The sequence below is a fragment of the Mya arenaria genome, chromosome 16 (assembly GCF_026914265.1).
Source record: "Mya arenaria isolate MELC-2E11 chromosome 16, ASM2691426v1".
Lineage (NCBI taxonomy): Eukaryota > Metazoa > Mollusca > Bivalvia > Myida > Myidae > Mya > Mya arenaria.
The window spans coordinates 45,014,915-45,040,614 of NC_069137.1; the positions used below are offsets into that span (position 1 = coordinate 45,014,915).

Below are 25,700 nucleotides of genomic sequence, written 5' to 3' on the forward strand. Positions count from 1 at the left end.
GTATGATTAAAGTAATATATTAATGATTGTCGAATATGTCATTTTCACTCTTGACATAGACGAGTGCAAGTCATCAGAATACCAGTGTGGCAACAATAATTCTGGAAACTGCACTAACCATCCTGGTAGTTACACATGTGAATGCCTAGAGGGATACTATTACGAGCAGACAGACAACCATACCACCTTATGTCATGGTAATCATCTCTTTGCCTTATCAATATTACATAACAATGTTTCGTTTAGTTTGTGAGTCAGTATTGTATCATACTTTATTACCAATCAAATTATTTTTCCATATCCAACAGTAAAAAAGCGTCGTTTTCTGATCCCGTATCATGCGAGTACCATGAAAAATCTCGCAACTACTTTCGCATTGCTAAAAAAGCGTCCCCCCAAAAACCTGTCAAATACGTAAAATAACCTAACTTTACTCACTCTTCAGACGCATTTAAATATAATTCAGGAACATGATTCTCATGTTCTTCAAAGAGCCATGCGGATAAGCACGAATCAGAGATAAACTTCCAAACTACCTACACGGCTACTTCAGTGAACTAGTTGTTTTCCATTTCCAAGTTCATAAAATATTGCATAATCCGTGTCTATTATCAAAGATATGAGCAGCTCGCCAATACAAAGTAGAAGGTGAATTCGTGTCATGGATAGAAATACCGATTGACTCACGAAAAGTCTCTCCATTCTTCATATTGTGATTGTTAAAAAAATCCACGAATATTTACTTTGTTTAAACATTACGTCGACAAAAATGACGATTAGTGTATACTCGTAAAATAAGTACAAACTTGTTGTTGTTGTTTCTGTGCTGTGACATTTAATAATTATTTTCTTTTATGCAATTTGGTAATTTTGCTAAAACATAAAATATTTTGTTCTTATTTTGCCCAATAAAGTGAATTCTGTAACTTCTGACATCGTTTCGCTGTAGTAGCTTCCATTCACTGCATGACATAAACACTACGTAACACGTTCAAATTCATACGCGCATTTGACAGATGGCGGTAGATTTAAATCATATTGAGACCGAAAAATAAAAAGGAATAATTAAATACAATCAATGAAATATTACGATAAAACGTTTTTCTGGTGACCTGCATCACGTCTCGTTCGGCGAGCAAACTTGTATCCTTCTTGACCTGCGGTCTCGATTTATATGCGTTTACACACCGAACACGACGTGATACAGGTCACCAGAAAAGCGTCCTATCATAATACCGCCTATTTATTCTATTGTTGTTCTGATGTGCAAATTACGGAATCAAACAGAACAAGATATTAAATGGAATTATAATGTGGTTTTATTGCAGATATTGATGAATGCACTAACAACACATTTTCCTTTACCAATGCAAAATGTGCAAATACAAATGGAAGCTTTGAAGTAACGTGTTCGGAAGGATATGGTCCAAACGCAACATGCACTGGTCCTCACTTTCAGTGTGAAGGTTAGACTCTTTTTGATAATTAATGATTACCTTTCAAGTTTGCTGTAGAGGCATTAGGAAACGTGACTAAAAGACAGGTTTAATCATTAAAACGACGTTTGTCAGAAAATGCTCAGTTACTTACGTCAATGGCCTGCTATTCCACATATTTCATCGGCTTTTATACAAGCTTTTCTCTCAGTTAAGTGTAATGGCATTGTTATAATAATAAATCAATAAGTTGAATTCATGTTTCAGACATTAATGAATGCAAAACAATAGAACATGTGTGCGGCGGAACTGAAATGGGGAACTGTACTAATACCAATGGCAGTTACACATGTCAATGTGCACATGGGTATAAGAATAATGTCACGTCCAACAAAAAATCACCTTGCATAGGTAAGTCCTTCGGATGACAGCGATCTTATTAGAATATAATAATTATATTGGAAACAGCTGATAATAAAGAGGTTGTCAAATAATGTGAAGTCCAACAAAGGATTTCTTTGCGAAGGTACGTGCTTAGGTAAAGGCAAAAAGGTTAATCATATTAATGCTAACGTCCAAACAACTAGTACTATAGAACTTGCGGAACAATTTTACGTCCAAAACATTACACCTTTCGAAGAGGGAAAGACATTCAATATCGGCAATAAGGTCAATAACGATAATTCAATGGTCAAAAAAAAAAATTGGGAGGATGCAGAAGTTTGCTACTTGCACGTGCACCTATATAAAAATAATTGACATTTAACATTTTAAAATCAAATATGCGTAGCCTTTCCTAAAAGGCAGCTGTTTATGTTCATATACACACATGCACGAAACGGCCATGACTATGCCACAATATACTGTAGGAAAATATAAATGGCAAGGATTCAATAGATATGTTTTATTTTTTTAAATACGTTGAACAGTTAGTTGTCAATTCATATGCAAATTAGAGACCACATGATGTCAACGAAATATATCGGGTTTCACATGTCAACTGATTCCAAATATATTCGAACCTAGCATAAAACGTTTCCTAATACGTTGACGTAAAAGGAAGATTCCTGAAATGAATTTAAAGTCACTTGCAACTTGAGCATGTCTGATTACTGTGTTTGTGAAGATAACGACATAATCAATTATCTTTGTGTAATATATGGTATTAAAAAGAAATATTTCACACAAAGAATGATTGTGTTTAGCCTCTAACAAGGTATATATTTGCAATTAATACAATCTTGACTTACCATATTTCCTTAGGTGAACCGAATGGTAAAGCTATTCGTCCTTTCATACTTTTCATTTTGAACGATAACGAACACACCAGAAGCCAATAATATACAATGTGGAAAGTAGTCATAGGTTACATTTGGCTATTAAGCATATTCAAAGAAGCTAATTGGTTTAATATTGACCAATTGATAAATATTTTACAAATTTGATAAAAGCAAATAGTTTATCAGTTGTGCCTGCAGGTTATCAGATAGCTCAGTATATCTGTGTTGTTGGATTCCTTAAAATAAAATAAACCGAATTATATTTAATATATTTAGTAATTAAGTATATATTTTTGTAGATATCGATGAATGTCACACAGCCGGGTATATATGTGGAGACAAGGACTCTGGAGATTGTCGAAATTATAATGGGAGCTACCACTGTTACTGCCAACCTGGGTATTATGCTAAAACGTTCGGGAAAAACGTCACATTTTGCCAAGGTCAGTACTCTGTTTCGGAAACGAATTATCGATAGAAATAAGGTGAAATGTCATTCATTTTGACGTCAGCATATGTTTGAAAAAAATCTTATGCATTGTGCATATATTATAAACCATGTTTCTCTAAATTGATGCTGAAAGGAAACTTTTTACTAAACGTCTTATAACTCACACACTGTCACCTTCGTCACATTCGTGTCAGTATTTGAAACATTGTCAACAATGGTCGACTTAAATGTTATTCATTGAAGCCTATTTGAAATTTCAATAAAATGTAAAACACAAATATCTGTTCTTTAATACAATTAAAAAAAGAGTAACATCGGGTTTGTCTAAACGATAACATACCGTTGTCATTTGTTTAACCATGTATTATAAAGATTTTTTTTTATAAACACAACCATTTAATATAACTACATAATAAAAGGTCAGGACTAGACCGGTTGAAAGATAATTTCGATTTACTTTGATTTTCCTTCCAATGCCATGACATGAAGGCCTTTGTTTAATATCGTAAATAAATATATATAGTAAAAATATGTGACTTTTGATGGTTTATTGATATTTATCATGGAACTAAAATTGATATTTTACCGTAAACAATCATTGATTTTTTTGTTTGGAAATCTTATTAAGCTCTCGGTTCTAAATCAAACACCATCGCGCACAGGGCTTGAACATTATTTAAAAGACACAACTCTTAGAGCCCAGTTGGTTAAAAATATTGCGATATTTCATTGAAAAAAGGCATATACGAGCGTATGTTGTTATGATTGAATTATGAAAAAAGTAATATATGGTTACCAATATATTTTTTAGACTTTAATGAATGCGAAAACGATACCTACACGTGTGATGGAGAATGTAAAAACTCCCCAGGAGGATGGGACTGTAATTGCAACCACGGCTATACTAGAAACACCAGCCATGATGTTTTTCATAAGTTTTGCAGTGGTAGGCAATGATTTTGATTTTTGATTTTATGAATTAACGAAGTAATAGAAACGAAACTTATTTTTGTTAATGCCATTTAAAGAAAAATACTTTTATTTTAAAGTCCAGTGGTTTTCAGTTTATCTATTTAACACTGCAACAATGTGTTAACAAACTTAATCCTGACATTTGTCGGTTTTTAATTCATCCCTGGTTGGACGTAGTCATTTCTGATGACTATGCTTTAATCTAGCATCATTATATTAAATTTTAAAACCATTTCCATCCGTTCAAATACAATTTTTGTCTGACAAGTGTCTGTTAGACCTTTAATCGATTGTCTTAAGAAAGGATAATTGCAACATATTTTGTAAATTGGGCCTGGCCCTGTAGTTCCGATTGTATCATTGTATCACTAATAAGAACTGTGACGCTTTATTATACTGTAGATATTGACGAATGCCACAACAATACATATACATGCATAGACAGCACTAGCTGTATCAATACAGAAGGAGGATGGCAGTGTCTCTGTGAAGGAAAACGTGTCAGTAAAAGGAGAAATGACACCGCGTCTGAATGCCTACGTAAGTTAACCCTGTGATTTAGTAAACGTAAGGTGATTCACTTAAAAAAACACACCAAAACTTCTATTTATTATGGTATGTTATACAATTTAACTTACACATATTAATTTCAATGACGGTGTGCGAGCCTAAGTTACTAAGAGTTTAACCACCTTCCATTTAAATGTGTTGTATTTGTTTGATCTCTAAATATTATATTTGTTTAGAATGAATGTTATTAAACTTTCCAAAAGAACAGTGTACATACTACAGTTGTACAGGAACATTGTTCTTTGGCTTACATGGTTCTATACGCCAACATTCAGTGAAATTACGACAAACTGTAACCAGTTTATGAATGCAATATTTTACTGGTCAATGTGTATATTCATTTAACTCTATGTTAGCATTCACAATGATTGAAAATGGGGTTCTGCGTGATTACAATCATACAGTTTTACATTGTAATTCAATGTTAGGAGTTAAGGTTCAACCAGAAATTTTCTAATTATTTCAAAAAACTACTATATTAAAAGCTTTGAATCTAAACGTTATATTTGATAATGTAACATGGAGTGCATTTTTGTTTCAGCGGATTTCCAATACATAGCTACAGTTGTTGTCAAAATATATCCAGACACCGAAACTAAAATATCTGAACTGGAACTTTTTATTTCAAATGGAGTAAGTTTGTAATTAAAATGACTTTATTGATTAAGAGTGGTTAAGGTGTCTGAGAGGCAGTTTGTTCGATCGTTCAATTGATCTCGCTCATTATCTCTAAAATTGCATGGTTTCTACCGAGAAAACTGACTTGATCTTGATACTATTACCTATCGGCCAAGTCGAGCTTGAATAATTTAGCACAAACTCGAACATACAGGAATGTAAAAACAAATTTGTTCCATACATTTTGACTGTACACGGAATGCAGTCCACGTCCTGTTCATGCAATGTAATTCATTACTTTTATGTCAATTCGAAAAATTCAATTTAAAAAATGCATTAAATATTTGTCAAATAATAATTCATTTGCAATGCATCAAACACGTTTAACGGCTACTCTGTTTTCTTTTAGATTCGTCAAATATTCATGCAGTCAGATGATCTTAACTCGCAAATAGTCTTGCCAGTTGAAATAACCAATAATTCAAAGAGAGAGTTGACTGACAGGTGAATCATTGTTTACTTTTATTTGCTTATTAATTACTAAATTGTAAACAAATGACCAGAAGTGTTCCATAAATGAAGTTATTACAGTTTCTATAAATGCTTAATATGTCAGCTTGAGTCGGACTTAAACCACATATTTTTGCAATTTTTGAGAGCAGAAAGAATAGTATTTTTGGCATAGAAATATATTTTATTTTTCTGCACAAAAAGCCTCAAATGCTACTTAAATGATAGGGGGTCGATATATTCTTATACTTCACACATATATGGATTGAGTACCTTGACATGTTAAATGAAAATACGAGTCATATTTATTTATATATCATTGCAAGAACATTCTAATAATACAAGGAAATATAACAATAAAAACAACGTGACAAGCCGTGTTTAGTGCCACAAGGAAAGTAAATAATCGTCAATGAAAAAGACACACAAATGTTTTTACAAAAAATACATAAATAAAAACACCACAAAGAAACCACACATGTATCAAAATAGCTTAACATATTAATGATGTGATAACCTTCTTGGAACGGCCAGTGAAACACGAGTCTTCTTGGGACTTAAAGTAGTTGGACGGGAAACCACTCGGACAAGCCCATAAGTAAAATAGTCCCGTAAAAACCCTGACATCACACAAGGTACAAATTGCATGAATGCATGCTGAATTGAGCACTATTTCTTTCAGAATGCCGACTGAAAACTTTCAATCAGCAGTGACATTCATTTTACATTTAACGAAACAATTGACCAAAGCAACGTTTAAGAAAATTTTGGCTTCTATTTGGAAGTCAAAAAACACCTGCTTTCCTGTTACAACAAACGTCACATCAACTGTTATAAGGATGTGTGGGGAGTTGGACGAGAATGCAGGTGCGTAGAGCATTCCATTTTGTTTAGTTTAGTTAGTGTCATGACTTTTATATATCAAATATTATTTGAAGTAATAAAGAGTGTTTGTACACATAACAACATCTTATTTGACAAAAATGAAAGCAATTTTAAGATATTAAAGACATCTTTATATATTTTCGAATGAAGAACATTTTAATGTTAATATTTACCAGACCGTTAACAATAAAGAAATACAAAACATTTCAAGTGTTTTTAAAACATAAAAAACAAAACCATACAAAACTCTATCTTCGCCTCAAGTAAAAGTATTTCCCTAATGTTGACGATATCTACTGAAAGCCATGCAATACTTATATAATATAACATGTTTTAACTGTGTAGGTTAATCATATAACATGTAATAGTGTTCTGTTTTTAACATACCATCTATAACAATCTTAAAGATCAGGCTACATTTGCAGTGTGGTTCTTGATCACATTTCATGTCTTAGTGTTGTGTCTTTGAATCAATAGCATAGTTAATGATCATGTTATATTTCAAGTGTGTTTTTAATCAAATGACGTGTTTTAGTGAAGATATAGTGTTCGTAGTTGTGATTGTGTTACATTTCTAAGTGTCTTGATTATGTAACATGTCGTAGGGTACTTTCGTAGGAATGTTATTGATTATTTCAATGATATGTGTAGTTTGTGATCATAATGCATGTTTATTTGTGGAAATTGATCACATTATGATGTAATTCTTTTTCTTGTAACAGAGACAGGAGATTTATGCTCGCTTCCAACTGTGAACTATTGCAATGCGACCCGCTCTGTTTGTGCTGATTTCAATGGACAGATTCAGTGCAATTGCCGCCCTGGGTATCACAGGGAGACATCGAAAAATAAGACGTGTGTGCCTAAGGCGGATAAAAGGGGTAACATATTTAAGATACAAGGAATGAAACAAATAAAGAAACGTAACTTTTCCCAACATTATACATTGTATTAAGAACTCCAACTTATATTCCATATCGAAGCGTAATGTTTCCACTATATCTTGAACTCATTTTAGACATTGTTGTAGTATTTAAATGTGGATACACATAATATCAATCTGTTTATTTGACTTCTTAACACGTTATTTTTTTCAGAGGAGGTAGCGCTTGTGTGTACTGTCAGTTTTAGCATGGACACTCACGGCACGAATTACTCGACGATAAAATTCCAAGTTAAAACACAGGTAAAAAGTCATCTATGACTTAATCATGTGTTTAATATTTAAAAAAAAATACACAAAACTTAGGCTGATGTTAATTTGATGAATAAATTGATAGGAAGATCACAAATATGTTAAAATGGAATAACAACATTACTGATTTCTTTTGTTTCCTGGCATGTTATAAATGGTGGAAATATGCTCAGAACGTATTCATAAATATGTTGACGTCATTTCCCGTACACAATACACATACTGATGTAGGTTAAAATTGTCCACAAACGTCGACATAATACCTTTACTTATTCCGTCATGACAAATATTTACTTCGTAACTGCAAGATAACATACCATTACTTTGTTATTTCCAAATACGTTTCCGTAATGAATAACTCTTATACCGTTCTAATTAAATACTTATTCCGTTATCCCGAGATAACGAATTATTTCGTTAAAACGTAACTACGTATTTCTTACAAAGTAAATGTTTGTTATGACGTTTTATGGATTTATAACCAGGTTTTCAACGAAAACCGGGTTATCAGCATGAGGTTGTCGGTGGGCGGGCGGGCAGTCGGGCGGGCGGGCATCAAATATTGGTTTCTGTTCAATAACTTTAGTTAGGATTGACATATATTGATGAAACTTGGTGTGTAGGAGCTTATGTGAAGAGCTAGCTTGGGATTGCTTTCGAAGGGGGTGGGGCTAAGGTCAAGGTCGCCTGTTACTAAAAATAGAAAAATGGTTTCTTCCCAATAACTTAAGTTAGGATTGATAGATATTGACGAAAGTTGGTGTGTAGGTAGCTTATGTGAAGAGCTAGCTTGGGATTGCTATTGAGGGGGAGGGGCTAAGGTCAAGGTCACTGTTACTTAAAATAGAAAAATGGTTTCTGCCCAATAACTTTAGTTAGCATTGACCGATATTGATGAAACTTGGTGTGTTAATTGTTTATGTCAAGAGCTAGCTTGGGATTGCTTTTAAGTTGGGAGGGGCTAAGGTCAAGGTCACTATTACTTAAAATAGAAAAATGGTCAAGGTCACTGTTACTCAAAATAGAAAAATGGTATCTGCCCAATAACTTTAGTTAGCATTGACCGATATTGATGAATTTGGTGTGTAGGTAGCTTATGTAAAGAGCTAGCCTGGGATTGCTTTTGAGGGGGGTGGGACTAAGGTCAAGGTCGCCTGTTACTAAAAATAGAAAAATGGTTTCTGCCCAATAACATAAGTTAGCATTGATAGATATTGATGAAACTTGGTGTGTAGGTAGCTTATGTGATGATCTAGCTTGGAATTGCATTTGAGTGAGGGGGCTAAGGTCAAGGTCACTATTACTAAAAATAGAAAAATGGTTTCCGCCCAATAATTTTAGTTAGGATTGACAGATATTGATGAAACTTGGTGTGTAGGTAGCATGTGAAGAGCTAGCTTGGGATTGCTTTTGAGTGGGGAGGGGCTACTGTCAATGTCACTGTTACTTGAAATAGAAAAATGTTTTTTGCCAAATAACATTTGATAGCATTGATAGATATTGATTAAACTTGGTGTGTGGGTAGCTTATGTAAAGAGCTAGCTTGGGATTGCTTTTGAGGGGGGCGTCTCTTTTTGATAAAAGTAAAGATAAAGTCATACAACAAATTAATTGGCTATAATTTCTGATTGCCCATAACAAAAACTTGGTTTCGTCGCATTGCGGCGCTTCTAGTTTTTCTTGCTTATAATTTGAAAACAAATATTATCATATTAACATTGCGTTCATCTATCGTTCTTATATATGCAGATAAAATTGGTTTACGAAAAGATGTTCCCTAATGTCAGTTTTTGGATAGAAGTCATCAACATTTCCAATCCATCTAGTCATAGGCGTAAACGGTAAGCGGTACTAACAACATATTTTATTCAAGCAGGATATCCATGTTTGTCTTTATAACAGATTGGTGTATGTTACACACTAGATTTTACCAGGTTTGTATCATTGTTTACAATGATATACGAGTGAGTATTACTTAACATGAGATTCGGTCCAACTAAATTCTGTGAAAACTAATTATATTTGCTTTAACTTTGCAATGTCATGCGTACAACACAACAAAAGTGGAGTTTCATTACGCTTTAAGTATAAAAGTGAACATAGCCTAAAACAATCTACGAGTTTTTGTAACGTTAATTGTTATTTCAAGTACTAACCGTATATGTTTAAACCTTAATACCTAAATATAGGTTGAAAAAAGGAAACAAAAAATACTAATCAAATTGTGTTTATAATTAACTTAAATGAATATTTAAATACATAACATGTGTATTTGCTGTAAATAGTTTAAGAGTGCTCCAATATCGTAAGTGTTCATGCTGTTTGAATGCAAGAGGGTCGAAATATTGCGAATAAAGTGTATGAAGCGTGCTAGCTCTTCTTGGAAAATATGCATACACGCCGTCGTGCGTTTGTACATACGCCATGAAAAACGAATTAAAACGACTTTCAAGTGCATACATTCGAGATAGTATAAATGCAATTTTTATCTAAGCTTCGTTGCAAAATAAATTGAACTTATGATTTTTTTAAATGATTGAATAGTAAAAACATCAATCATTCAATCAATTTAATCAGTAAAAATGATTGGAATATTTGCAGTTATCAAATACATAATTATTAAAATATAGATCCTATGTAATATCTCTTGCGTTCCCTTTTAAAACTGTTCAAATTGTATTATTTTTAAGTACGGCAAGGAGCGTTGATCCTACTGTCATGGCGTCTTTGTGCTTATATATTATTACTCTCGAGTGCACAGTTTAAACCATATTTATATCTGCAATATATGTAGATAATTCGAAATAAACTCCAGGGAATTAACATATATATTAGCAACTGTGACAAATAGTGTTTAGCCCCTTTTAGATATATTAAGTATATTAACCTTTGTTTAAATTGTTTCACTCGCAAAAGCCAGCACACGAATTAATTTTGCCTGCTGGTTTATCGCATTCTTCGCATCATGAGTATCATTATTCATCCATCCAATTCACCTTACTAACATGTTGTGCCATTAGCTGTCGTTTTGCATTGGTAAATTCACTCTCGACACATATTCAAAACCCCATATTAAAAGTAAAGCATTGAGTACATATCAAAGGTATTTGTAATCAAATAATAGTTGCTTATGAATACTTTCTATTCTATATTTCAATTTGTTCTCTTAAAGTTTATTTGCTGATCAATATATTATTATTAAGATGATTTAAAAACGAAAGTGAAAATTAACAATAACAAAAATATATGCCTTACTGTAAAAGCAGCAGAGAACAGTTTAACGATATATCGCTCGGCCCAATTACACTTGTATAACCAAGAACAAAGACAAATACTAGTATTATGATCTTAGAAGTTTGGTTTGCCTTGTGTTTAAACTTTGTCTTAATGAAGCTTAACCGTTCTACTCTCGTGCGATCAAAGGATCATTTTTTACCCATTTGACTTTCTTATCAACACAAGTTTACGCAAATCACTTATAAAGATTTTATGTTATTTATAATCACATCAGGTGCATGCAACTTTTTCATATTTGAAAAACTATAATTTTTGTTATAAAAGTAATATTTCTCTTCTTTTGTTTTATTAAATGTCAGCAACCTTTTACTATTTGCTTAACAAAAAGGTGTTTGTTCTTTACAAGACCAATAGATATAATGAAACATTTTTCTAGGTGATTTTGTTAACAATGTATTGTTTCAACGTCTTTATAAAGTTTTTGTATAAATACAAATACATTATGAATATCCTTCCAAACAATGACAACAATATTGTCGCATCAAGGTTATTTGATTTGTGTCTAATAAACATCGACTCAAACATTCATATGTTTTGGGAATGTCATATTTCGCAGACGTATTGGGGTGAATTTAGAATATTCATAACATATTCGTTTAATTAAAAGAGCTGAAGAAAACTAGCATACGAAGCTTTTGTGACTTAATTCCAAACAAAGATAAATTTGGTTATCAATAAATCTCATGATACTTTAAGGAAAATATTTCTTCTTTAAATCAAAATGTGAAGGAAAGATACCAACTTGTGCCATGTTTGCCCACTATCTTAGTAAACGACTTAAAATAGAGAAACAATAGTAACAATGAAGAATAAAATCAACACCTTTAAAAGACGATGGCAATATTTAAAACACTTATTATCTTATTAAAACAGCTCTAGTATGTAGTAGAATGTTTAGTATATTTGAATAAAATATCCAGAAAATACTGTACTTAATAAGAACCTTTTATTAGTTAGTAGTTGTTTTTTTCATATTAAATTTTAATACATTTCAGAAGCGAAACAAAACAAACTGTCGAATTTATAGCTCACTTCGAACAGACAGACACCGTGATGAAAGTTCCTGAAATAAATGAGAAGATGTGGGAAAAGTTTGTTAAGGAAACACAGTCGGAAACGAATAGCATTCTAATAAAGCTTGGCACAATTAATGTAAAACGTGAGTATAAGACAGTTTGGAATGAAATTGTGTTTTGTTTCAAAATAAATAAAATTCGTCGCGCCCTTCAAGCCGGCAGATAAAGTTATATGTACATCAAATTGCTTTCAGCTGCAGAACAGACTGATTTGTGCAAACTCAGCAAGATGTATGAAAATAAAACAACGACATGCACTTCAACTCTATCTAAAATCACGTTTACGTGCAAGGAAGGATACGTCAACAGCCCCAGTAATAGAGAAATGTTCCGGTGCTCTTGGGCAGGTATGAAACCAAATATCAATAAAATTGTTTCAAGCAAGTGGCTTGAAGAAAATACGGGATGTTTACGTTTCGTCGTTCTTTAATAGTATATTTGGTTGTCCGGTTAACTCAGTGGTTAGCGCACTCGCTTCTCACCAAGGCGACTCCGGTTCGATTCCCGGCCAGGGTGCACGTGAGTTTGGTTAGTGGTCACCAAGCTGGACACGTGGATTTTCTCCGGTTACTCCGGTTTCTCCCACAACACAAGACCACACTATCGCACAGCATCTCATAGACTATCGATACATTACTACATGTATCTAAATATGACCAAGATACACTGATCAATATTTTAAAACGAATAACAAACAACTTAAGGTTAATGAGCTATTTTGAGACATGAAAAACACACATAAATAGTATAAACAACAGAACATACAAATGAACATCATGTCAATTACATGGTTCAATAGTAGGGATCAATGAGTAAGGATCAATGCGTAGGGATCAATGCGTAGGGATCAATGAGTAGGGATCAATGCGTAGGGATCAATGCGTAGGGATCAATTAGTAGAGATCAATGGGTTGGGATCAACGAGTAGGGATCAATGCGTAGGGATTAATGAGTAGGGATCAATGAGTAGGGATCAATGAGAAGGGATCAATGCGTAGGAATCAATGAGAAGGGATCAATGAGTAGGGATCAATGAGTAGGGATCAATGAGTAGGGATCAATGAGTAGGGATCAATGAGTAGGGATCAATGAGTAGGGATCAATGAGTAGGGATCAATGCGTAATGATCAATGCGTAGGGATCAATTAGTAGAGATCAATGGGTTGGGATCAACGAGTAGGGATCAATGCGTAGGGATCAATGAGTAGGGATCAATGAGTAGGGAGCAATGAGAAGGGATCAATGCGTAGGAATCAATGAGAAGGGATCAATGAGTAGGACTAAATGAGTAGGGATCAATGAACAGGGGTAATTGAATATGGATCGATCAATGAGTAGAAATCAATTAGTAGGGATCAATAAACAGTGATCAATGAGCATGAATCAATTAGTAGAGATCAATATGTAGTGACCAACGAACACGGATCAATGAGCATGGATCAATGAATAGGGATCAATATGCAGTGATCAATGAGCAGGAGTCATTGAACACGGGTCAATAAGCATGAATCAATGAATAGAGTTCAATAAGCAGTGATCAATGAACAGGAATTATTGAACATGGATCAATGAGCTTGGATCCATTAGAAGAGATTAATATATAGTGACCAGCGAGCACGGGTCCATGAACATGGATTAATTAGTAGGGATCATTGAGTAGGTATAAATATGCAATGGACAATGAGAAGTGATCAATATGCAGGGATAAATGAACATGGGTCAATGAACCTGGATCAGTGAAAAGGGATTAATATGCAGAGATCAAGGAAAATGGATTCATGAACAGGAATTTGCCAAATGTAATAACTACGTGTATAACAATATGTACCAGTCTTCTTTCGCAAACTTATTACTAACCGATTTATATATTGATACATAACACTTTGTCTTCCGATTCATTTTGATTGATAGATAAAACTCGGCCTCAGCCTACACTGCCTACGAAAACAGAACAGCCGGATGTGGCTACAAAGTATATCGAGCCGGACCCAAAAAGTGAGTACCATGAGCATATATGATATTTCAGGGTTGTCATTGATGCGTTCTATGTCAGGAGGAGCTATTTGAGTTTAGTGGAGCTCGCCGAGTGGATTTAAATTAACTCGCTTATGTTTTGGACCAAAAAAAAAGGTTTTTCCAATAATGCATCTGAAAACACTTACATATCATTATTTTACTCTATGATAACGAAATTGCAGAAAAAAAATACAACCATATCATCAAAAGTATTTAGATCTAGTGGGTTCAAACCCGTGACGGTAAGGTCGATCAAAAATAAAAACTGCCAGTTAGACCACACAGCCAGCGGGACTTTTACAAAAGTATATGTAAAATGATTTGTTGACCTGTTAAGGATATATTGATAATGATAAGGAGGATGTATTCGAGTTGAGTGGCGCTAGCCGAGTGGAATTAAAATCTTCATGAAAACATGAGGTTCGAATACGAGTAGTAATTCCGACCCTTTTAGTATATACCAAAATGTTTAAAAAAAATAAACACACATTTTATAATTAATGTAGTGATTATGACGAAGAATTATTTTTATGACGTCGTTTAAACGCTTCATAATGATACTTGTTATAGCATGACGACAACAGAGTGATCCACGACCGTATATGATGCATTATGGTTATTATATGAAGACTAAATTGATGCTCTCCAATTGATGTTGTTTATCACAAGGGCAAAGTTTATATTTTGTATAGTTGACCGATATAAATTAGAATTGATAAAAAATTCAGTCTCTTAAATAACGTAATTCTAAAAAAAACACAAGCAGCGATTTGTTTAATACTGGTAAAGTCTTTGGTTTGATTAAGGATAGTCAAAATATTTTTTAAATTGTCAATATATATTTAAAAAAATCATATCAAGAAATCAAAGCATTTGAAGTTGCAAACACGCCTTTTTATGACATTTTGACAACATCTCAAACTGTTGAACAATTGGCAGCGGTGCCTCAAATGGGGAAGATTACGTCTCATTTCATCAGAAATGTGGTCTATATAACAAATACTCATCTGTATTTTTTATGACCATTTCAGGTCAGACTGCCCTCATTGCAACAGGTACGGGACTTGGTGGGCTCGTCTTTATCCTTTTTGTTGTCGTTGTTGTTGTATGTAGGTAGGTGATTTTCATATTTAAGGAGATGTGTTGGAGTTTCCCTAACTTTATGATCTTAGAACTAAAATAGCATGGCCAATGAATGTTTTGTTAATAGGCACATTTGAGCGTGCAATAAAAATATTCATTTTTTTTATTTTGCATTTAATCTTAAAGATGTGTCAGTTCACTAGAAATAAGTGTTGACCTTTTTAAAGTGACCATATCAATTTTTATTTTTTATGACTATTTGAAATTTTAGTCTGCTCTCATTTTCAAATCATACGTTAGCAAGCACAGAGCTGTGAAACAATTTCAAAGATGTCATTATCGAAATGGGGTAACGTTTGCACATTTTTGTGCGAGTTTTACTGAAACTTTAATGATCTTTTTATATTCTTTTAAAAACATTGTATTTCACCTCGTGGCTGTGTTCTCGTAAAGTAAAATATTTATTGGTCACGTGTTAATATATATAACGATCATGCTTCAAAACAAATAAAAATCATCTTAATCGTCATTTATTATTATTTGCCTGTTGTTAACCCATTCCCATTTCACTGTCATAATATTGGAATAGAGTTTCAGAATTTCAAAGTTTCATTTAAACACGACTACTTTCACTTTTTCCCAGGCGGCAAAGGAAACATAAAGAAAAGGAAGCGGCACAAATTAAACTGAAAGAACGTGAAAACAAGAGACCAACGGGCTTTGATGGCTCTTTCCTCGAGCGGAATTACATTGGCAGACATTCGGGTTCTGAACATAGAAATGGGTAGGATTCACGTTTAATGCTTACTGCTTTGTTTTGATTCTTCCTATCAAATGCACTGGCAGGGTTTTCACCTCTAAAAATAAGTATGAATATGATACACTTTCACTTGGTAATTGTGTTGGGTTATTGTTTCCTATTTATAATATTAACAGACTTTCGGGCCCTGAACCTAGCAATGAAAATGATTCATGTTCAATCCTTAATGTGTAAGGCTATATATTTCCTATCAATTGTATTGGCACTCTGGCTCTGTACATAGCTATGGGACAATTTCACCTAATTCTTTACTGTGTTGGGTGATTTTGCCTATCAATTACATTAAAAAACACTCTGGCTCTGAACTTGGGAAATATTCACCTGATTTAAACTGCGTTGCTTTTTTCCTATTAATATCATTAGCAGATACTCTGGCTTCAAAAATAGCTTTGCGGAATATTCACCTTTTTTACTGCGTTTTTTCCCATACCAATTACATAAGCAGACACTTTGGCTTTAAATGTAGCTGTGGGAATTATTCACCTTATTTTCCTATAAATTGCATTTCCAGACAAACTGGCCCTGAACATAGCTATATAAATATTCACCTTATTTGTACTGAGTTGGTTTATTTTCCCATCAACAACATAGCAGACACTCAGGCTCTGAGCGTAGCTATGGGGGAAATGTACCTTATTTTTACTGCGTTTCTTTCCTATTAATATCATAAGCAAACACTCAGGCTCCAAACATTGCTATGGAAAAATCACCTTTTTTAACCGCGTTGTAGTTTTTCCTATCGACAACATTAGCAGACACTCTGGCTTTGAACAAAACTATGAGAAAAATAATCTTATTTTACCGCGTTGGTTTTTTCCTATTAAAAACATTAGGAGACAATCTGACTTTAAACATAATTATGTGGAAATTCACCTTTTTTACGTTTTTTCCTATTAATAGTATTAACAGACACTCTGTCTCTAAACATTACTATGAGGAAAATTCACCTTTTTTAAGGTATAAGGTTTTTCCTATTAATGATATCAACAGACACTCTGGCTCAGAACATAATTATAGGGGAAAATTCACCTTGTTTTACGGTGTTGTGATTTCCCTATTAATTATATCAACAGACACTCTGGCTCAGAACATAATTATAGGGGAAAATTCACCTTGTTTTACGGTGTTGTGATTTCCCTATTAATGATATCAACAGACACTCTGGCTCAGAACATAATTATAGGGGAAAATTCACCTTGCTTTACGGTGTTGTGATTTCCCTATTAATGATATCAACAGACACTTTGGCTCAGAACATAATTATAGGGGAAAATTCACCTTGTTTTACGGTGTTGTGATTTCCCTATTAATGATATCAACAGACACTCTGGCTCAGAACATTATTATAGGGGGAAATTCACCTTGTTTTACGGTGTTGTGATTTCCCTATTAATTATATCAACAGACACTCTGGCTCAGAACATAATTATAGGGGAAAATTCACCTTGTTTTACGGTGTTGTGATTTCCCTATTAATGATATCAACAGACACTCTGGCTCAGAACATAATTATAGGGGGAAATTCACCTTGTTTTACGGTGTTGTGATTTCCCTATTAATGATATCAACAGACACTCTGGCTCAGAACATAATTATAGGGGAAAATTCACCTTGTTTTACGGTGTTGTGATTTCCCTATTAATGATATCAACAGACACTCTGGCTCAGAACATTATTATAGGGGAAAATTCACCTTGTTTTACGGTGTTGTGATTTCCCTATTAATGATATCAACAGACACTTTGGCTCAGAACATAATTATAGGGGAAAATTCACCTTGTTTTACGGTGTTGTGATTTCCCTATTAATGATATCAACAGACACTTTGGCTCAGAACATTATTATAGGGGAAAATTCACCTTGTTTTACGGTGTTGTGATTTCCCTATTAATGATATCAACAGACACTCTGGCTCAGAACATTATTATAGGGGAAAATTCACCTTGTTTTACGGTGTTGTGATTTCCCTATTAATTATATCAACAGACACTCTGGCTAAGAACATAATTATATGGGAAAATTCACCTTGTTTTACGGTGTTGTGATTTCCCTATTAATGATATCAACAGACACTTTGGCTCAGAACATAATTATAGGGGAAAATTCACCTTGTTTTACGGTGTTGTGATTTCCCTATTAATGATATCAACAGACACTCTGGCTCAGAACATTATTATAGGGGAAAATTCACCTTGTTTTACGGTGTTGTGATTTCCCTATTAATGATATCAACAGACACTTTGGCTCAGAACATAATTATAGGGGAAAATTCACCTTGTTTTACGGTGTTGTGATTTCCCTATTAATGATATCAACAGACACTCTGGCTCAGAACATAATTATAGGGGGAAATTCACCTTGTTTTACGGTGTTGTGATTTCCCTATTAATGATATCAACAGACACTCTGGCTCAGAACATAATTATAGGGGAAAATTCACCTTGTTTTACGGTGTTGTGATTTCCCTATTAATGATATCAACAGACACTCTGGCTCAGAACATTATTATAGGGGAAAATTCACCTTGTTTTACGGTGTTGTGATTTCCCTATTAATGATATCAACAGACACTTTGGCTCAGAACATAATTATAGGGGGAAATTCACCTTGTTTTACGGTGTTGTGATTTCCCTATTAATGATATCAACAGACACTCTGGCTCAGAACATAATTATAGGGGAAAATTCACCTTGTTTTACGGTGTTGTGATTTCCCTATTAATGATATCAACAGACACTCTGGCTCAGAACATAATTATATGGGAAAATTCACCTTGTTTTACGGTGTTGTGATTTCCCTATTAATGATATCAACAGACACTTTGGCTCAGAACATAATTATAGGGGGAAATTCACCTTGTTTTACGGTGTTGTGATTTCCCTATTAATGATATCAACAGACACTCTGGCTCAGAACATAATTATAGGGGAAAATTCACCTTGTTTTACGGTGTTGTGATTTCCCTATTAATGATATCAACAGACACTCTGGCTCAGAACATAATTATAGGGGGAAATTCACCTTGTTTTACGGTGTTGTGATTTCCCTATTAATGATATCAACAGACACTCTGGCTCAGAACATAATTATATGGGAAAATTCACCTTGTTTTACGGTGTTGTGATTTCCCTATTAATGATATCAACAGACACTTTGGCTCAGAACATAATTATAGGGGAAAATTCACCTTGTTTTACGGTGTTGTGATTTCCCTATTAATGATATCAACAGACACTCTGGCTCAGAACATAATTATAGGGGAAAATTCACCTTGTTTTACGGTGTTGTGATTTCCCTATTTATGATATCAACAGACACTCTGGCTCAGAACTATTTATACATAACATAATTATAGGGGAAAGTTCACCTTATATTATACTGCGTTTTATTTTCTCCTTTCAATTACATTAACAGACAATGAGGCTCATATAAATGGTGAGGATCCAGCTTATTACTGCGTTTAATGTAATAGGTAGTTTATTTCTTTATGCAAAAAGCTACAGAAACAAGCTCAGTAGCAACAACATTAAACATAAACCCGGTTTAGTGGCACTGGGCAAACACCAGACACATAGAACACAAAATCACAAACAAGAAACATAGAAGAACAACACAAAACTCCACAAACAACACAGTGCATACATACTATATATATATATATATATATATATATATATATATAAAAAATATGTATGTTTATCAAGAAGTGTACCACCCTGGAACGGTCAATAAAATGTAAATTTACTGGGGGTTTAAACCACAAACCTCACTCTTATCCCAACAATCCTTAATAAAGATAAAACGCAAAAAGGTAAATATTATCAAAGTATGCATTAACTTGAGGAAACGTTTCAATAAAACAAATAATCATAAATGTATGGGTAAACCCAAAGTACTTCTATGATTAGAGATCCCAACTCTATCTGCAGACGGACGGAACAATTCAGAGCACCTAATGCAAACACCTTTCAAAGATATGATGCAGTCATTGTTAGAAACTATAAACATCCCACACAGACTGCCTTATAAAATAAAAGGTACGATCATAGAGTTTCGTAATAAAAAGCATCATTGTATTAAAACTGGGAACATATAAGGAAAATATTATCAAAAATAAAAGCGATTTGTATTTGATAATCTTTCCTTCAAAATGATTTTAAAATGTAAACCTTATGTTCATGTTTGTTGAGTATATGTTAGGACAAACGATCGCGATTTCGCTACCCCATCAAGTATTACATAAAGCAAATGATTCAAAACATCCCTACATGTACATAACTTCGTATCAGATTGCCGCATGATACCTTCCTATTGAGTTTTGAAAACTGTAAAAATTCACCAACGCACTCTTATACAAACAATGCATTGCCTCGCGCCAATTTTGGTAAAAAGGTATCGTTTAAGTTGACCCTCTTGATGGTCACCATTTTCTTCTAATATGCAATATAAGAATGATTCCTAAACAAGCCAAACAATTTTCCATATACCGCCATAAAATGTACTTTTGGTCCACTTTTACGGATCTAAAACAGGGTTTAAATAATGATAAAAACTTTTTTTGTTTCCTTGCAGCGGACCTTACCCTAGCGGCCCATTTAAGCCTATTTCAAATGGCCGAGGTAGTCTATTTCAGCCAATAGATATTACAACTGCATTCCCTAATGGTGGATATGTAGGCAGTGACCGTAGATTGTCTGAACCATTGTATTCAAGGACAAACAAACCATTGGTTGACGTTTACCTACCATCTGATAATTCACATAGAAAACCTTTCACCCAAGACATGGTTCGGGTGATTCCGGAAACTTACAGTCTCCGTTTACCGAGGCTACGATGTACTTCAACAGGTGTCGACATCGGTCGAGTGTTTCCAGTCCGCGAACCCAAACCAGATTACGATGCGCCAGCCTCACCGCCGCCGGATTATCATCGTCGCAGTAGATCACATGATAGGCTAAATATGTCACCTGGCAGCGGTTTGGTAAGACATTTTGGTTTTAGAAGTTTAGTTTATTTTTCTTAATTATTAGGTAAGAAGAAATGTTTTGATTCTTAAGCGATATTAAACTAAACTTTTTCACAAGATTATATATTCGTTGACTTTCTAATAGCGTTCGATAATAGTATTTATAACAACTTGTGTTTGGCAACGTTATTTGAATATCTTATTTACGTTTTTCAGAACGGTTTCAACAGCAGCGGAAGTATGGAGCGTGTGCGGTCACGTGACAGTCATGGATACGGAAGCCTGGAGAGAGATCGCGTACCCAGGCGGAGCACCAAGTTTTAATGACACTATATTTTGTCATATTGAATAGAAATAAAAATAATACATAATATGAACGTATTTAACAGCTTTAGGCAGCATGAACAGTAGCATTTCTTCTGAAAATGAAAAAGATAATTTTATGCAAGTATTTGAGTAGTTCTCGGACAACTTTTTTTCGGACAGCCGCGATGTTTGCCTCCTTTTTAAATATATTTTTTATCACATTCATATTACAATCACGTAGATATTAAGTCGATGATAAGGCATTATATTTTATCATTTATTATAAGTTAGATAGGAATGTATTTTGCGTTTTTTTATTACGTCATTGCAAATGACGACCACTGTTTAATATTTTTTTTTTTTATTTTAGCTTGGGAAATCCTTTTTTGCAAATATAATTCATATGCAACTCATTTTTCTTAATTTTAATTGTTAATTATAGCTTGGGCATCGGACTCCTACACATATACAAATGTTTCATTATTGTATTGTTCATGTTAGCTTGTTCATCCCTTTCATACATATAAATATAGTATGTACTTCCTATCTTTTACTATTTATTGTATATATTAGCTCGTGCCGCTGCCTCATAAGCATTGAAAATATGTGTCTCCTAACCTTAAATTATAATTACGTATACAGCTTTTAAAGCTGTCTTATACAAATATCAAACATATCATACGGCTTTCTTTTCTATTTATGCACTTATGATATTGTTTTGATTACAATGACATAATATATAAATTATATATATCATATGGCAGCATGTGCGACATTGATATTGTCAACTCGAGTTCTAATTGTCACCCGAGGCGTTTTTATAATTATAATATCATGATGTGTTTGTGGTAATTCATTTAACCAGTTTAACAAAATATACAAACATGTTTACTTGCTGACAGTTCACGGCTGTATGAGTAAAAGGGAGGCAATTATGTCATGATAAAGCTAAAATATTGAAAAAGTTTTTTACCCTTCTTGTCATTCGAAATATCATTACAGTCACATGACCTGGCAGTGAATTATGGCGTTGTCAAGTGTCAAAAAGGCTAGAAATGTTTCTGATAATCAAAATATATCTTTTACTTGTAATGGGATTGTACCATTGTATACAAAAGCGAGGTATAATAATGTAAAATATGTATGTTTTGTTTTCTGCCTTAGTATTCGTCTTTACAAAATAACTCTTGTTTGCATATCTGTATAAGCAATGTTAAATTGTGATGCGTAGAAAGGAAAAATACGTATGTTAGACAGCATCAGCGCCATATCATGTTACATTTCGCAGCTCTCGAGTTATTGCCTGTTCGAGTTATCGAACTTACTTAATCACAGATTATTATAGTTTTAGATAGTATATATATTTTTGTTTGTTCAATATCAGGACTATTTTATTTACACAGTATATATTACGACCAATCAAACAAAATCCTCCACATTTTTAATACACACATGAATAAATCTAAATTATAAGAATTCTGTCAAATCTCGCTATATCGATCTCTGTTATTTCGATGTTCTGGTTAACCAAACACATTCGAACGTGTTTGGTTTTGTAATACACTTGTTGTATTGCAGTTTTCCCCGTGTCACAACAACTTTTACAGAGCAATATTTGATTGAAGTTTGATTCCGTTATATCTTAAAAGTCAGCAATACACTTCCTGTACAGCTTTTAAACCCCCGCAAAATAGTAATCTTCAGTGTTACACATTATTTGCCAACTCAAATTTACATTACCTTTTCTGACCAAAAAAACACACTCTTTTTTCGAGACATATATAGAACGCCAGACAAATAAATTCGAAAAAAATCATCGTACATCACGTGCATAAATAAGATTTACCCTTGCTCTATAATTTCAGCAAGCGATGCATTCATTTTTGTGTTACAATATTATTCCATAAACTTATAAGTGTATGTGCTGTTGAATAAAACATTTAGACCAGTAATTGTCTTCTTTTGGGTACCATTTTACTTGGTGTTAATAGCACACGAAAGTGATTAAAGATATATAAATGATCGTGTCATGTAGGTTAGCAAACGTTGTAATCAGGGCAAATGACCCCAACTCTCGGTTTAAAGGTCGAATTAGAATTCCGCAAGGTTTTATTATATTGATATACCCTTCACAATTACAACTTACAAAGCTAATACATCAAATTTAAAGTCATCCCATTTATTCTGCAACTCGAAGTCAGGGAAGATATATTGAATATCAATCTCTATGATAACAGTGTGTGTATACTACGTGATCAATGAGGTCATATATGCTACGTCGGAAGGCAATATTTTGCTTAAAATGAAGATTTAATCAAAGATAACTTTTCTTTTAATACACCATTCTAAATAAAAAGAAGGGCAATCTATGCCGCTTAAAGAGCCTCGGCTTCGTTTTATTACCGAAGTTTGATAAGGTAAATAGTTTAATCAAACACTTCGACAATCCTGTTTCCAAAATAATGTTTTGACAGGGCTACGTCAGACGGCTATATTGTGAAAAGGTTTGTCGAAGTGTTTGAAGAAACTAAACTCTCAATCAAACTCTGGTAAAAGACCGAAGGCGGGGCTCCTTAAGCGGCGTAGACTGCGTTATATTTTATCGCAAATGGTGAAGAAATAGTGAAGTTATTTTTTGTTTTAAGTCTTCATTCGAAGCAATATATTGCCTTCCGACGTAGCATTTATGAAGTAATTTATAATTTAATAATATTGCTCATCCCGATTTTTATGGTGATGCTTTAGAGAAAATCCGTAAAACCAGCAGGTAGTTGGGCTGATAGACTCAATGAATTGATTGTATATCAATAAAACCGTGGACATAAATGCCATACTTTGAACAGTATTTGCCTTCTAGTTTTTGAAGAAGTATTAAGTTGCATCAAGTTAATGCATACTTAAGATTTACCTTTTACGTTTGTTTTTTCCTTTATTCAGGATTGTTGGGACAAGAGTGAGGTTTGTTCACGTAAACTGGTTTAAATCTCAAGTAAATTTTCATTTTACTGACTGTTCCAAGGCGGTACCCAACTGTCCTTGATAAACATACCTAGTTTTTTTTATATAGTATATATGCACTGTGTTGTGGAGTTTTGTTCCATGTTTCTTGTTTGTGATGTTTTGTTTTTGTGTTCTATGTCTTTGGCGTTTAGCATGTGCCATTAAACGAGGTTTATGTTTAACGTTTGGGTACTGACCTTGTTTCTGTAGTTTTTCAAGTTTTTTCCCGAAATTTAACGCAAAGACCTTGTTTAAACGTTGAAAAGTATCATATCATGGATCGCATTAAAGATGCAAAAGAAATGCTCATTTGGCTTAAGATATCAAGTGATTTTAATAAAACAAAATTAAAATATTTATTTTCCTATAACCTTCTTCTTGTGATTGTAATTCATTCATAAGTATATTGTGTTTGTTAAAAGCTTAAGACGGCTCTTACTTGACATTTTTATAAAGATTGATAAGCTAGTCGCACCAAACCCTTTTGTTGTGTTGATTTATTGCGAGGATAATGTTATTGTAGAAAGAAACCTTCAAGATCAACTTAATTTACACGCCCAATGCATTTCGTTTGATGGATTTGATTTAGTGGTCATATCTGTGTAGTAAATAAAATAAAACTCGGTCATGTTTGGAGTGTAGAGTAGGTTTAACTTAAATGCCTAAATGCTAAGTGGCAGTGCATTATTTAATGAAACAAAGTTCCAGATAAAGTTTGATATGCAAGAATTACTTCATACTTTAGTAACTATTTGGATATTCATCATATTGAATGAGCATTTCAAGTGGCTGATACTCAATGGTTTTGATTTAATTGAGTATCAGCATAAAACTCTACTGAATAACTATTTGTGAAGGAATTCATAAACCAAATGATATATTGGGTAAAAGGCGACACCTATTCCACTTGACCACTCTCAACCTGGTGTAAATCAAACCCCGATACGTCATAGGCAAAAGGCGGACACCTATTCAACTATACAACTCTCAGCTTTGGATCGAACTCACGACTTCCGAGTTAAAAGGCGGAAACCCTTACCCATCGGCTGCTCTTACCCTGGTTAGGATCGAATCTAAAACCTGTTTTGTGGTTGACCAATAAGTATACCACTAGACTAATGTATCTGGTAAGTGGCGAGTGTCATAACCACCAAACAAAAAAAATAAATGAACAAACGGTGCGAACGAATAATCAAACACATTGAAGGGACGTTTAAAA

The 25,700-nt window shown here is 33.6% G+C and overlaps 1 protein-coding gene across 1 annotated transcript; it reads left to right on the forward strand.

The window, feature by feature from the left end:
* The first annotated feature begins 90 nt into the window (after positions 1 to 90).
* On the forward strand, positions 91 to 21,499 carry LOC128221699 (uncharacterized). The gene is made up of 19 exons (XM_052930300.1): positions 91 to 197; positions 1,329 to 1,466; positions 1,704 to 1,847; positions 3,016 to 3,159; positions 3,979 to 4,113; positions 4,542 to 4,679; positions 5,251 to 5,342; positions 5,737 to 5,831; positions 6,520 to 6,704; positions 7,445 to 7,603; positions 7,820 to 7,908; positions 9,667 to 9,758; positions 12,210 to 12,373; positions 12,485 to 12,637; positions 14,202 to 14,285; positions 15,338 to 15,419; positions 16,033 to 16,173; positions 20,782 to 21,190; positions 21,392 to 21,499. Exons 3-19 carry the CDS (start codon positions 1,751 to 1,753, stop codon positions 21,497 to 21,499), a joined length of 2,367 nt encoding a protein of 788 aa, XP_052786260.1. The 5' UTR covers positions 91 to 197; positions 1,329 to 1,466; positions 1,704 to 1,750.
* Positions 21,500 to 25,700: the final 4,201 nt, after the last annotated feature.

Coding starts and splice junctions, on each gene's coding strand:
- LOC128221699 (XM_052930300.1), top strand. CDS start 1,751: ATGGGGAACTGTACTAATACCAATGGCAGTTACACATGTCAATGTGCA. Junction 3,160..3,978: donor AAACGTCACATTTTGCCAAG/GTCAGTACTCTG, acceptor TATATTTTTTAG/ACTTTAATGAATGCGAAAAC. Junction 6,705..7,444: donor GGAGTTGGACGAGAATGCAG/GTGCGTAGAGCA, acceptor TTCTTGTAACAG/AGACAGGAGATTTATGCTCG.